The sequence below is a fragment of the Oryzias melastigma genome, linkage group LG3, assembly GCF_002922805.2.
Source record: "Oryzias melastigma strain HK-1 linkage group LG3, ASM292280v2, whole genome shotgun sequence".
Classification (NCBI taxonomy): domain Eukaryota; kingdom Metazoa; phylum Chordata; class Actinopteri; order Beloniformes; family Adrianichthyidae; genus Oryzias; species Oryzias melastigma.
In genome coordinates, this window is record NC_050514.1 from 16027762 (window position 1) to 16041945 (window position 14184).

A 14184-nucleotide genomic window follows, 5' to 3' on the forward strand; every position below is an offset into this window, starting at 1 on the left:
CACACAAAATCTTTAAAAATTATGCACAGATTGCCTGTTACGCACGGACAAAACTGGATTCACGTACAAATCTGATGTGAGATTCTACTCTTCATGTCTCCAAGATTTGTGTGTAAATGATGCGTTTAAATGCTGCCAGAATGGTGGGTCATCAGAGTTTTCTTTTCAGACGCTTTGAACTTAGATTGTGAATAATACATGATGAAAATTTAACATTTTCCCACTTTCTTAAACAGATATGCCAGATAATTCATATAAAAAAGTCTAAATATGTGTTTTTCCTCGACACTCTCGTGCAGTTGCACTTTCTCTGCAGCGCCTTTGCCAAGGGTCTCCTCTGCAAGCAGGAGGTGCGAGGTCTTCCTTGAAACCCAGAGTGGACAGAGTCAGTCAGTCCTACACTCGCTCTAAAGTTAGTACAATTCTAAATCCCCCCATTTGCAGACAAATAGATTCATTAACATCTACATTTTTCTCGTCTGAGCTGCCAACTGGATCTAAGTTGTACGGCTGGATAGTTCCAATATTGCTTGCTGTTTTTTTCTTTTTTCTAATGTAAACGTTAGCTTGGGGTGGTGAGGTGCTTTTTGCTAGAGGAGAGCGTGTAAACAAGGGAATCCTGGGAAATTAGTGAAAGACTAATTTCAAATGAAAGTAATTCCACAAAAGAAAAGTCTGGGCATCTTTGCTTTAACTGCTGGATGAGTGGAAAAAGATGAATGGATAGATGGATGGATGCATGAGTCTACCTAATTGTAAATCACAATTAACAAGCTTCCATTTGCTATTTTAGTACATCAACTTTGTATTGTTCACTCCTTCCTTCGGGCTTGACTCATCCATCATTTTTAATTTTTTACTAATTTTAGCTGTGCAGCTTTCCTGGAGCTTTGTCCTGTCCCACTTTGGACAAACAATACTACTAACTGACTGAACATTATGGAGAGAAAATAGACTCACTCCGATTTGTGGGTGCATAATTCTTGATTTGTGCGAAATTTAGGATTTGTGCATAACTTTGGATTTGTTCGTGTGTATTCTTGATTTGTAACTCATATTATGTTTTGTGCACAAGTTAAAAAAATACAAAACTAAAAAAAAATACAATTTACACATGCACAAATTAAAATGACAACAGTTTGAAACTGATTACACACAAGAATCTTTAAAAAAAATACACACAAATCACCTCTTACGCACGGTCGATACCCAAGTTACACACAGTGGTAAAATTTCAAGTTTCACCAAATATTATTCACAATCTAAGTTTAAAACGGCTAATAAGAAAACCCTAATGACCCAGCATTCTAATAGTACTTGAACGCATCACTCACAGATGAATCAGTCTCACGAAGTCATCCGTGTGTAACTTAGATATTGACCGTGCGTAAGAGGTGATTTGTTCGTATTTTTAAAAGATTTTTGTGTGTAATTAGTTTCAAGCTGCTGTAATTTTAATTTATGTGTGTGTAAATTGCATTTTTTAAATTTTGATTTTTTTTTACTTATCAAATCAAGAATACGCACGCACAATCCTTATTTATGCCCAAATCAAAAATTATACACCCACAAATCGGAGTGAGTCTTTAATCTCTCCATAAAATATAAATGTAAAAATGTGTACTAATATTTTATTACAAGTTTAAAGTATAAGAAACTGTGTGCTGTAATCAGTACCTTAATAATGAACTTCTTTTCATTACAATAATTCAGAGCTAGGAGTAAATATTGTAATTTTTCCAGGACTGTACCATCTCTTTTGCTCAAATTGTCTACAATAGATATTCTACAGTTTTCAGTGAACACAGCTAATGCATCTCAACATGAATGTGTTAAAGCAATCTGGCACGGACAAGAGCCAAATGGATAAATCTTAACTTTGAAATCCATACGCTGCTGCAATTAGAAGTAATCAGGCTCCTCTCACTCCTCTAATTTATGTCTCCTCCCACTCTCTTTGCTTTGTCCTCCTGCCTGTTACTCTGAAATCAATCCTAACACAGCGTCTTGACTCACGCCTCATTTCCTGAAAATGCAGCCAGAAGAAAGCACGGGGAGGTCAGACGAACCGCTCAAAATGTTTGGGTCATTTTTTAAAAATTAAAATAACCGATAAAAAACTATGAGAAAACTACAATAGATGTACAAACAAGTAAAGGTTGGCTTGTGTTCAAATTAACAAAATAAAACAATCCAAGCATGGTCCAAATAGGACAACTTGGCAGATGTTGTTCTTTAGGGTTTCACAGAAGTTTGTTTTGCATCTTGTCAACAAGAGAACAAACCTGAAATCTTCACAGATGTCGAGATGTTGAACATTCTGTCTGCTGCCAAAGCTCAGAGCCCAAACTGTATCTCTGCAGAAGTGTGTTGAAGTTGATGAGTTCTGTCTGGCTGTTCCCAGAGCAGGAAGTGAAGTGAGAAAAAGTCCATTTCGATATAATTTGTCATCTATTTGCTCAACTGAGAAACTATTTCCCAAACCAATCTCGTCAAACATCTCACATGACAGGAGTTAAAGGTTACGGCTTTCTGTCATTTTTGCTCTTGGTAATGTTTTCTGTCCCCGTTGGAATACTGTTCTCATCGAAACGAATGCAGTTGGGACATGACGTGCACAGAACGTACGAGGTTTTGTAGAAATATTTTAAATGCACAAATAAATCAAAATTGCAGCCATTAAATAATTTAACAGATGAACTAAAAATATTGCACATGCAGGGTCCACAATGGGTGAATTCTGAATAAAATACAATATGCAATATTGGTTTTGATATCTGTAAGGTGCTCCAAAAGGCATTTGCAGAAAAAAAGTACTTGGGGAAAATACCAACCTTAATTCTATTCTAAAGTAGTTCTAAGAACTACATAGATGTGTAATATAACTTTTCACAACAATAGTTTCTCTGCCACCTGTAGAACAGTCAGGTTTCTTTGATTGTTATGTAATTTGTAAAATATCCAAACACCTGGTTATTTACGTATTTTTGTTAACAAAAGTAAATATACTTCCATCATAAGATTGTTTTACCCAAAGAAACACTTACTGTATTGGAGCTTTTATTTTATGTAACTTTTTTAAAAAATGTTGCCTTGTCTCGAGCCATGAAACCTTAAAAAAGACTGACAAAAATGACACAATTCTTCCTGTATAGACAATTCCAGATGAAATGTCTGGATGAGTAAATAGCTGAATGTTAGGTCAACCACTTGCTTCACTGGCGTTGTGCGTGCAGATGGCATGGGGCTGCTAAATAAGTGATGACAGGAGAAAACTTCACCACATCAGCACAACAAATGTGAGAGCAGAGACATGTTGAATTAAAGAGCTGAAGCCAGTGACCCTTTAAGGTTTCAGGTGGGAGGAGCAGGTGCTGCTGAATTATTCTTGGGGCGGACTGTGGTGCTCAGCTTTGTTTTGTGTTGATTTATGAACAGTGGTGCCCCCGAGGTGGGGCCTTGAAAACTGCTAGCTCCCTCAGAGAAGTCCCCTCTCTTTGACACACAAACATTAAATTATCTCTAATCTTTTGCAAAGCACAATAACAAAACATAAAATCACAATTATATCAACAAACGTTTCCAATAATATGATCTAAGGTGCTGGATTCATTCCAAAAAGCAGTTTTGAGCACCACCTTTATGAGGTACTACCTGCATACATGCATTTAGTCAGACTTAGTCATTGAAGAAGGAAATATTTAGCAGAAAGGTAACAATTGAGTCTTGAACATTGACTGTAAAAGAGAACTGGACTGGGTGACCCCCTTGGGTTTAAGATAGGAAGTACCTACTGGCTCCAAGAAGCCAAAATCCCACAGAAATCAACAGCTATTACTCAGTCATTATACTTGTTAGAATAACACTTCTTGAACTGAAACATTTTTAAACACATTATTACTAATACTCATATTTTTTCATTATAATATTTTTTGTATTTCGATGTATTCAAGTTGTAAAGTAGCCAATCAGATGTGTTAAACTTTCAAAATCTTTGACAGATTTTGGACAAATCAAAACTTTGTCTGGCTCCAACATGGCGGCATCCAAACCGCAAAAAAAATAAAATAAATAAAATGGAATTGACACGATTTTGTTAGACCCAGAATAAAGCCATTTTCTATAGTTGACATAATATTTACTCAGTTCAGTTTTCATGTACAGTTAATGATACTGAATGTCTCACCTTAAGTCAAGTTTAATAAAATCCTTTTTTTGTAAAATGCATTTATCAATCTGACAAATTTGAAGCAGTATTAACATTTTTTCAGTCCCTTTCTTGATTTTTTGGAAATTTTACCTAATGCTACAACAGCAAGTTAGCATTAGAATCTAACAACCACGCTGTTTCCAAATCAACACCTTTTATTTAAGTGTCTGCTGCTGCTTTACAGTTTTATCCTGTTGTGACTTGATTCAGTTCAAAATCGTCACGTTTCAGGCTGTTTTATCAGCTAAACTAGACGCCACACAGGTGAAATGACCGCAGGGGTGGGGTTTTGTGTCTCCCGTCACGTCTGTTTACCTCGCGTGCAGTCAGACAGTGAAGGAGGAGGGAACAAAAGAAATTCACCATATAAGAGCTCATAAACATAACTGATCAGATGCAAGTATCTGGTGACTAACCCTTTAACTTTTACTCGCTAAAGAGGAGAAAACACTCGCAACTAGCAAGTGTTTTTCTGACCCTTCAAAATAAAAGTTTAGCGTGATAGACTCATTTCCTATAAAGGAAAAGTTTTATTGCAGTAAATATTTTATTGCCAAGCCCTAAAGGAACAACTGTCACTCTTCAGAAACTATGGCCTAGAAAATGACTGATTTTTAAACAGCATTAAAATTATTAAAAGATCACTGAGAGTGATTATAATTAAGATATAACAAATAAAGATTCAATTAAAAAAATATTTGAATGTTTTCATAATTTCTCAAACGATGGCATTTTACAGATTTCATCAAAACATGGGCTAATCTTAAATATGTACCACTGCTAAAAAAAAAACAAAATAAAAAAAAAAACAAATTGGTGACCCACCAAAAAATCTCACGTGCACCCCTTAGCCCCCTGCCAGCAGGCTCTGGACGCGCCCCTGCTCATGAAAACAACCTGTGTGTTGTCCAGAAAACACCGCCCGCTGAGAGCTGATGTGCATCCCCGCAACTTCCCAGACCAGACAGAGCTTAACACGTCAACACATTTCTGGGGATCACCTGAAAGGCTGCTGGTGAAAAGTCTCTGTTTGTTTTTGTTTTTGTTTGTTTTAAAGCGCAGGCGCTCCATGATCCAGGCGCGCGCACCTTCCCCTCTACTCACCACAGCTGTCTCTTCGCGGGGAGGCAGTCCTTGTTGGACGCTGTCACCCCCATGGCCATCTGCATCACCGTTATGTATTTCTGGTACTTCATGCTGTCCCGCTTTACTTCTGCGACTTCGGCGACTACTTCAAGGAATCTGCGCTCCACGAAAGCGGCGCGGGGGAGCGTGCGTCCGGGCGTCCGTTATTTCCCGCCGGCGGCATCCTCCCGGTGCGAAACGGCGCTTCTTCCACGTCCGGAGGACAGCTGACAGGGAGACTGCTCCCCGAGGAGATCAACGAAAGGTACCACGCCGCCGCGACCCATGTCGGCGCTGACTCTCTAATCTCATTAAAGCCCGGAATAGATTGGCTAATCCATTCAGTTTTAGTCAGGAGCGGGTCATTGTTGTGGTTCACCTGGCCCGCAGACACTTTTCCCTCCCCTTGTTTGTCTCGTTTTCGGATGTTTGTCTGCGCGGGGAAGAGTGAGGAGAAACGCGGATGCAGGAGCGACAGCAGCCGGGAAGGAGGAGAGAGCGCCTGTGTTCAGAGGGAGGAAGAGGAGGAGAGGGAGAGGGAGGGACAGAGGAGGAGAGAGGACAAGCTTTAGACCAGGGGGAAACCTAACTGATGTAACAAAGTGGAAACTGGAAGTCCTACATCAATGCAACTTTTGTAGGATTCATGTATTAATGAGGAAACAGCTGTAATAAACACAGTATTAAACATGTATAAATAATTGAATGTCAGATCACAGCCAAAAATAGGAAATTCACATTGAAAACAATAGGGGTGTATTCAGACTGAATACATTCGGTTCACCTTAAGTGAACTAGAGTTCGTCTTCCTCGTCTGCAGGAGTGGTCCAGCAGGAAGCACTCTCTGATCCATCTTTTAAGGTGGTCTCGGTTCATTTCCAATCGGACTGAGCTCCAGTTCGCTCCGTTTCCTCAATCTGAATCGGTTTCATGCTTGGAGTGGACCAAATGGCCATCGTAGCCGGGAATTACGAGATGTGAACAGAGTAGGAACGTAGCAGCAAATGGAGCAACAATGACACACAACAACTCATTGAAATGTGGTTGGATGAATGTTGGCTTATTAAAACAACTTCAGACACATTGCTGTTTTCCTAAAAATCTACATTAAAATTGGTCACCAAAATGGAACGAGCTAGTGAACAAGTCCTTCTCTCCTTACTTTGCCCCGCCCTAATAATTCCTGGCCAATGACTGAAGAGATTTTTAGTCACGTGGTTCTGTTTACAAGCTTTGGTCCGGAACAGAAAAGTCTGCTTGATGGAGGTCTCAATACAGACCAAACGCAAGGTTTCCAGTCTGAATACACCCTAACAGAAAGAACACTGTCACTTGTAATTGCATTATGAAGTTCATGGAAATAAAGGACAAATTCTTCAAAGATTTTTTTTTTTTTTAGCTTTTGGGGCCTTTTGCAGTTAAAGCTGACATAAACCATTAGGCCTATACAGGTTTCTCTTTTTAACATGTTACTTTGGTATTTTCTCATGATTAAGGACATAGCGTATTTAAAAAAGTTAATAATAACATTGCATTTCTGAGTATTTCTTTAATTGAATTGTGGTGAATCAGGAGCGCACAAAAATGCAGTTGGAAGGTGTCACATGGAAGCGACAAAGTCTCTACTCCACTGCATTCTAATGCATCTGCTTTCAGACAGTCAGATTCATGAGCATCTTTGGGGTTTCAGGGGCTGTAAGTTATTGAGAGAGCGTGTAAATAGATGGATGACGGGAAGTAGGGGTGGGCTTACTCCACATCAGTACTCCTGCCCATAACTCGGAGACAAACTTCTAATGGACTACCGTTAATCTGCAGAAACTATGTCCTAGAAAATGTGAAAGATTTTTTTTTAATTGTCTAAAAACGACATAATTAGAATTAAATGACCACTGGAAACACTTTTACAATAGATCTAAAGATGACCAGAGTGGGACTTTAAGCATCTGCTCACCAAATTGAGCTGAACATTTTGACTTATTAAATAAATATATTCTTAAATTCTACGTTAGGTGTGTTTTTAATACGATTCTGTGGTGCTGCTAATAGTTTCATGACCTTCAGCTCACAATAGAAACATTTATTTAATAGGAGCAGCTGCAAAATACTTAAAAAAACAGCATAGTTTTCAACCAACTGTAAAGTTGCTAACACATTGAAAAACAAATCAAGCTTTTTAGGTTAAAAATATATTTAGTTAAATAAATGAAACACTTTAACAACTAAAATAGACACTTCCACATTTCAAATGGAGGTCAGTATAAAAAACTCCAGGAAAGCTATTTTTGTTGCATGTGTACAAAAGGCTTCCTGTCATTTCTAAACTGCTGTCTCATGCTCTGATCTCAGGTAAAAAAATTCCATGTAATCATCTCCTAATGTCACTCCCCTTGGTCCTTAAATGTCAGCACATTTAGTTTTGTAAGATTACCGTACAGAACAGTATTTTCATGTGTAATTTTTGAGTCCACAAAGATGTCTGGCTCTCATACTGTCACGGTGGGGGAGTGTGTGTGTGTTTTCCCCTCTTCATGATGGAGTGTCATGCTCTTTGTGGCTCATCTGTTATCGCCAGTCCCAAAGTTGATGTCAGGCTCAGGTTTACTCCTTTACGGCCTCACGGTTCACAGAACCTCCACAGATGCCAATCAATTCGCCAATTGATTTGGAATCAGATTTAATTTCTACTGTGGGCTTTCAAGGACACGGGAGACATTACACCGAGGTTCCAGTGTCTCCCTGAGCGCTGGTATGTTCTGCATTCATGGCTTTCGTCAAACGAGTCAGATGCAGTTCTGTTAGGACTGTGGAGTAATTTGGAGCATGATGTAACCATCAGGATATTCCACAGATTTTGGCAGCGCCGTTCGCCATCGAACAGTTGGGCAGGGATTTTGGATAGCACCCTGCAGTTTTTACATCAAAAGTGCAATGCCACATCACTGTCTCTTTATTTACATATTTCTTCAGAGCAGTAAACAGCATGAAGGAGAAGGAGAGGAACGGCGTGTAAACCGTCTCGGCGTTGAGACGGCCCATGCACCAGAGAAAAGGGAATCTATATTTAAACCCCATTAGGAATGAGCAGGAACACAATAAAAACACCAAGTCAGACAGGCAGAGCAAAGGCTGGTGGGAAGTCACCATCCTGGTGAACAGCTGGTGGGGAAGGTCAGAGGGAAAGTGCTGCAATCAGCACGGCTTGATTTGGCAGCCATGACACAACAGAAAATTCACCCAAAAAAAAAAGCTTCAATACAGCTCACCTCGCCTCTCCTCCAACTTCTCTGATGTCTATTTACAGTTCCTGGGGTTTGGAAGAGGATTAAATAAGCACACACATCAACACACCACTGGCCTGAAGGAGCATGAGGAGAGGAGGCTGAAGTCATCATAAAGTGACGCACAGTCCTCAAGAGACTTTCAATATTCTCTTTAATGTTTTAGCCTCGATATTTAAAATAGATCAGCACGTTCACTCTGTTCATTTGGTCCAAAAAAACCCACAAAGTGAGTCTTCATCCAGATCTTTGTTTGACAAACTCAAACTAGGATCCACAGAATGCATTTTTAAGAAAATCCCTCCAGGAGTCAGTGTCATTTTCATCACAATGTCCGATCAAAACGTCTAACTGAGTCAAAAGCCGTCCATCACATCTGTGACATTATGATAGATCTGGAGAGATGGAGAAGAATGCCGGATTGCTTTAGGAAGGAGATTTCCCCCAGGAGGAGTAACCATCCAAATGTGTTGATCCCCCCACCCTCAACATAAATTACACCATCCACTGGCCCCTGGCCACAACTAATCACATGACCACAGCACCCAGATTAAATCTGTAGCCTTGGACGCTTCTCCTGTCTCCCTCCCGCTCTGCCTCTCGTTTTAAGCACATGGCAGACCAACAATCAGTGAGCACGCAGCAGCAGCAGACATATGGACAACATTAGCTGGGAATATCGTAGCACACACACAAATGCATTATCATATATCTGTTGGCACACTAATTAGTCACAAAGTAGCTGATTGCATGTCATCAAGCATCTGTTGTGCTCGCACTGGTGACAGTCAACACTGTCTGAAATGTACAATTAGTAAACTTTTCTCTGTGTTACAATAAAGAAACTCAAGGGAAACTATGCAACTGCATCAGTGAGAATTTCATCCGTCCATTCATCCTTTCAACCCCCATTTATTCTGTCCAATGCCAAGTGGGTTGCTGGAGCCTATCCCAGCTAGTTTAAGGGTGAAGGTGAGGTACACCCCGAACAGTTTGCCAGTCCATTGCAGAGTTGCACACACTCATTCCAACCAATCTATAACAGGTATTTTTAGACGGTGGGAGGAAACCAGAATGCCTATAGTGAAAATACATTTATGATAAATTATGTATGGTGTTTATATAGCACTTTTTTTCTTTCTTGAAGACCCAAAGTAGCTTATGGTGCATTCACACCAGATGCAGCAAGAGTGGCGGAGGCGTCAACCTTCAATGCTAAGTCAATGTAAAGACGTGACCTGACGCGGCGCAATTTGGGCACGTCAACCAATCAGGGAATCAGCTTTGGGCACGTGACGCTTTCAGTGAGCAGATCAAAGGGTAGAAAAAAAGATTCAAAATGGCGGCTCAGTGCAAGGATTTTTGTCCCAAACTTCTATCCATCTTTAACCTGAAATTTGGCAAAGACTGTCGGAATTACTGTTAGGTGAAGGTAGGATACACCCTGGATAGATCGCCAGCCTGTCACAAAGCCCATGGAGCTGGATTGACCGCTATGCAAGCCAGCCCCCTGTTGGACAGCTTAGCAAGCTAGTGAGCTTCGTTGCCCAAGCTTCGGCAGAGCTAACAGTGATTGCAGCTCCCCAGGCTTCACAGCTGATAGCGATCAAGCGATCACCACTGCCCAGGCGCCTGGCAGATCTAGAGACGTCTACTGTCCAGGCAGTGGGTTCCTGAGCAGTGGAACCCACTCTGCTTGCCCGGCGGTAGTTAGCTGCCCAGCAGCCCGGAGAGCCACCGCAAGTGCCGTTGCAGCGCATGGGATCGCTCTGGCTTCATGGGCTTTTTATTTTTATTTTCCCCCTCTTGGGTTAAAGCTCAAACATTTGAAGCGGCCCTCAGGAGCAGTTCTCGTTGCATGGGTGAATTACACTTCACCCGGGAGACTCTGAAAGATCTGGTGAACCCAGACATGACGATGTGGTTGCCTCTATAGAGCTCTCCAAAACATATAAACATCAACATCATACATATTTTCCATGATGTGGTGACAAAAGAATTCCAAAAGAACTTAGGCAATTGCTATAAGCTGTAAATTTGACAAAATCGCATCTGCCACCTCTCTTTTGATTCCCCTGCCACGTCCGGTGTCAATGCACCATTACAGTTACAATCCCATTCACCCATCCACACCGATGGACGCTGGTGTCAACCTTTAACCACCAGGAGCAATGTGAAGTTTTGGAGTTTTGCCCATGGACAGTTTGACACAAGGGTGGGAAGTCTGGGGACCAAACCTGCAAACTTCCAATCAGAGGTTAACTCCTGTACCTCAACATGCAAACTCCACACAGAAAGAGTTCTTTTGCTAATTTGACGTAAAGCAAAGGCTTATTTCTCTGTAATGCAATAAATAACAGTTTCAATCATATATCTACTAGTAAATTGTCATTAAAAAATAGAAATGTTGCTTTGTTCAACCCATCTAGATAAAATGACATTTTTTTCCAGTGGACAGATTTGGCTCAATGATAGGCCATGCCAGGATTGGTCGCTTGAGAATTTATTATGTCTGGCCTGCTGGTTAGAAAGAGTAATATTACGACCTACAGTTTTCGATTCAATAAGATGCTCTAGATGTGTGTTTTTGGCCCTGAATCAGAGTAGTGTCCGTTTACTAAAGTATTCTGAAGTCTTTTTATGCCTGCAGCAGCAGATGCTGCATGTAATTCTGTAAGCACAGAGGTTGATAAGTTCTACTTCTAAACTGTAAACCCATTAAAAGACAGCCAACACACATAACCAATTAGAGGGGAGCTTGTGTTAGTGGGGCAGGGCATCACGAAAAACCTCTCACAGACAGGGATCTCTAGGATCCATTTACAGTAAACGTAAGTGTTCAAAACCACTAAACACAATTAATGTGACACAGGAACATTTTATTGCTATCATATTTTAAGTCTATTATGAATTTTGTCTTTCCTTGAACACAAAGTGAAACTTCTTTTTTCTAAAATGATGAAAAGCACAGAGAGTTTCTCATGTCAGCAGAGACAGGCGTCAAACAACATCCTTGAAAACATCGTAAATCAAATGTGATGAAGACCCGGAGTCCTGAAAGCAGGCCGTTCATATTCCCGTTAATACATTCAGGCGGTGCAACATGGGTGCCGCCTGCATCCTGTAACTCAACACTCCACTGCAGAGCTTTAATTTCTCACCGTGCCAGACCTGCATCTCCACGGCAACACGGGCTCTGGGCTTGGCAAAGGTGGCCCTGACACATGATATGCTGTCATATTCTGAACTAAAGTAATGTCAGTCGTGTGATAAAAGAGACATTCATCAGAGAGCAAGAATATTTTATCTAGAAAACAAGTCAACTGAAAAAAAGTTCTTTTATTTTTCTTTTCTTGCATACCTCAGTTATTGAATATTTAAAATAAAAGGCGTTTACCATTTTTGTTGTTGAATAAAATGATTAATAAAGAAACACAATGTGCATTTTGATCAGAGGAACATTTTACTACAAACAAACAATGCTATAAATAGATTGATCCTTGCTACTTAAATTTTGCTCTGATCCGTGAAACAAAAAAAGTGAAAATCATAATGCCACAAAATACAAAGAGGGGTTTTGCGTTTTTAATCAGGCTGTTCTTGTTTCTGTCACATGCACATTTATAAGCCGAAAGGAAATCTTCAAATGTGTCTGAATTGTACCGGCAGTCCATAGTGTTATTTTTAAACGTAGATTCTTACCAGCAAGCTAAAATTAGACGGAAGATTGAAACAAAAGCATTAAAATGCAGAAAGCCTGAAATGATGAAGCGTTTAACTGAGATGCTTCGTTGTAGCACCCATGCCTACATTAAAAGTAGAATCGCATGAGATGTATGACAAGTGCAAGAAAAGCAGAGGTCTTTGTTTAATGTTCTGCTTAAAAAAGAAGCACAACACATCACATTAAACGAGCCTGGGCCATGTGTCAGAACATCCAAGAAATCACACAGACAGATATCAAAGTAGCAGAAGATGAATAAAGTAGGCAGTCAAGAGTAATGCAAACAAACTGAAAGCGTCCACTGTTGTTTCCTAGAATGTGAAATACATGATGCATGACACGTGCAATATGCAGCATTTGTGTGATTTTGATTACTTAAAGTTTAGCTAATATTTTAGCATTATGCTAGCTGTTTTGTCAAAATGAGCCTTTTTAAATGTTATTTAGACAAATTTTAAATTTAGCTAATATTTTACCATTATGCTAGCTGTTTTGTCAAATATTTTGACTTTTTTTTGCTAATTTGGAGGTTCGCTATAATTTTAGAATTATGCTAGCTGTCTTATCAAAATGAGACTTTTAAAAGTTCTTTATGTAAATTTGGAGTCTAGCTCATATTTTAGCAATATGCTAGCTGTTTTGTCAAAATGAGACATTTTTCCAGTTTTTGGCTAATTTGGTATTTAGCTAATATTTTTGACAAGCTATCAGCTTCAGCATTATCTGAGATGCTTCGATGTAGCACCCGTGCCTACATTAAAAGTAGGATCCACATGAAATTTAGGAACAAGTTGTTGCTCTTAGACAAGTGCAAGAAAAGCAGAGGTCTTTGTTAAAAGAAGCACACCTCACACTAGCCTGGGTCATTTGTCACAACATCCAAAAAAATCACATGTAGACTGACAGATATCAAAGTAGCAGAAGACGAATAAAGTAAGCAGCCAAGAGTAATGCAAAATGCAAATGAAACAGTCAAAGTGAATGTGTCCACTGTTGTTTACTTGCATGTGAAATGCACGCTGCACGATGTGTGCAATATGCTGCATTTGCTCTGTCTGCTTCTGTGTGCCGCCGCCCGGTTGCAACAAACACAGAAGTTTTATAACATGTCTTGTTAAATTTCAAAATCCTTACACCTCCTCCCAAATAAGTTTAAAAAATGCCTTTTTGTCCTTGTTCTGAGAATCAGCATTGTGAAATTTAGGGACAGAGGTTACGTAGAAGACAAACACAGAAAGAGAACTGAGCGTGCATGCCAAGAGCCCTCCATGCTACAGTGCTGCTATTGCAGCTAGGACAGTGATTTATGGAGCATCTTAAAGGGTGTCCAGCAGGAAAACAAAGCCACCTCCTCACAAGCACAGATCCACACGTGGACATATAGAATCAAAGAGAGAAAACAAACAGTACTTTGTGTTCAAGAGTCCATAGAGTTGGGTGTTCTGGGAGAGTATTAGTTGCCAGTGAAGTGTAGCCTTTCACACTTGTGCCTGCAGCCAGCAGCGTTTGACACCAGATGCTTCCTCACATCCTGCCCTCCCACTGTCACCTTTATTAACGCTCTGCCAGGTGGAGCCTTTCTCTACAGTGGGCTCAGATTTGCTGAGGTAAGTGATGAGGCCAAGAGAACAGACCTCTCCCCTGGTAAAAAAAAAAAAAAAGTGCTCTTAACAGGTAAGAAGCAGCAGCTGTTTACCACAGTGCAACGCAACAAACTAAAGTCTACTTTGTTCTTGACATTTGTCACTGTAGTGTTTTCGCATTAAACATCAACTTTAGAGTGCTCTCACTGTCAAAGCACCCTTGCTATTAAATGTGTGGATGCTTTACAGGAATTCACTCAA

At 40.1% G+C, this 14184-nt stretch overlaps 1 protein-coding gene across 11 annotated transcripts in view; it reads right to left on the bottom strand.

The window, feature by feature from the left end:
* tjp1a (tight junction protein 1a) overlaps positions 1 to 5808 on the bottom strand; it is a 111273-nt gene extending 105465 nt beyond the window's left edge. For 7 of the 11 annotated variants that reach the window (XM_024294997.2, XM_036210078.1, XM_024294993.2 and 4 more), the window contains exon 1: positions 5315 to 5808. In XM_024294997.2, coding sequence (XP_024150765.1) covers positions 5315 to 5406 — 92 coding nt within the window. In that variant the 5' untranslated portion in view covers positions 5407 to 5808. The remainder of the gene's footprint in view (positions 1 to 5314) is intronic. The other 4 variants (XM_024295001.2, XM_024295002.2, XM_024295000.2 and 1 more) reach the window with 1 other exon arrangement.
* Between the last annotated feature and the right edge of the window lie 8376 nt (positions 5809 to 14184).